The sequence below is a fragment of the Perkinsus marinus genome, assembly GCF_000006405.1.
Source record: "Perkinsus marinus ATCC 50983 genomic scaffold scf_1104296969690, whole genome shotgun sequence".
Classification (NCBI taxonomy): Eukaryota; Perkinsozoa; order Perkinsida; family Perkinsidae; genus Perkinsus; species Perkinsus marinus.
The window spans coordinates 38-1,074 of record NW_003202722.1 but is presented as its reverse complement, the minus strand read 5'-3'; the positions used below and the strand labels follow the sequence as shown (position 1 = coordinate 1,074).

The 1,037-nt window shown below is 50.3% G+C and overlaps 1 protein-coding gene across 1 annotated transcript; it reads right to left on the bottom strand.

Moving 5' to 3' along the window:
* Positions 1 to 56: 56 nt before the first annotated feature.
* Positions 57 to 764, bottom strand: Pmar_PMAR007816 (conserved hypothetical protein; the record flags this gene model as incomplete). Its single annotated transcript, XM_002767866.1, has 4 exons — positions 57 to 129; positions 267 to 380; positions 481 to 545; positions 594 to 764. 4 exons carry the CDS (start codon positions 762 to 764, stop codon positions 57 to 59), a joined length of 423 nt encoding a protein of 140 aa, XP_002767912.1.
* Between the last annotated feature and the right edge of the window lie 273 nt (positions 765 to 1,037).

Genomic DNA, 1,037 nt, shown 5'->3' with positions numbered 1-1,037 from the left:
AGCAAACATAACGACGAAGTCTGACTCCAGTTCTAGCCCAGCGACATGGGAACCCATTACCATCGCTTAACGAGTCGTAGGAGGGAATCGTCTTCAGGCCAATCCCTCACTTCCCGGCATCGTATGCATCTGAAACGAGTAGTTAAACTTTCCTCTCATAATGCGATTCTCATTGCCGCGAGCTCCTGGAGGATCGCCCAGTGAGCCAAGACAACAATGTGCGACCCTGTTGCGACTTTCTCCTCTCTAGATCCTAGGACTACTACCTGCAGTACTTTCCCTGCTTGGCGAGGTCCTTGAAAATCATCTGTCGAAGGTTGGTGTTCTGGTTGCCAGCGATGATGGAGACCTCCGGAATATCCCGGATCACTCGATTAAGCCTGACCATGCAGCCTTGGATAGCCACACACAGCAAGTAAGAGGAACGCAATGTCAATAGGCAGCATTACGAGGAACACCAAGAGGAACAGCAGATCCTACCGTATCCAGGGATGCACTCGAGCCTTAGTCCACACCAATAAGTCCACGAGCAACTTCGGGTTTTTCTGCAGCACACAAGCCCTCAGTGAACAGGAGTATCGTGAGCCACTCACCTCAGTGTAGGGTATATAGCTGCCTTCACTATACCACCTCTCGATGGTGCTGAAAGGCGTGACCTCACAAGGGTAGATCTTCCAATGGTCGGCCTGTAGATGGGGGGTCTCCAGCACGAACTGGAACATCTCCCTGTCCTTCTCGGGGTCGGAAGTAGGCAAGTCGGGCATGAGATGGATGTCCACCTTGAAACAGGACTCCTTCAGAAGCTTCACGGCCTTGATGGAATCTTCCACGGTATGACCTCTGAAATCGATGACCTCGCGCTCAGTAGAACAGAGATTGCTATGACAACAATACAGTCAATTCTGGCACAGTGAATGAGCTGTTCCATCGTTAACGAGTCGTAGGAGGACACAAATTATGGTGAAATCGCGTCAGTCGAGGTTCGACTAGTGATATTGGTATTGTTCGACTGTCAAACAATACCAACGTAATCCAGT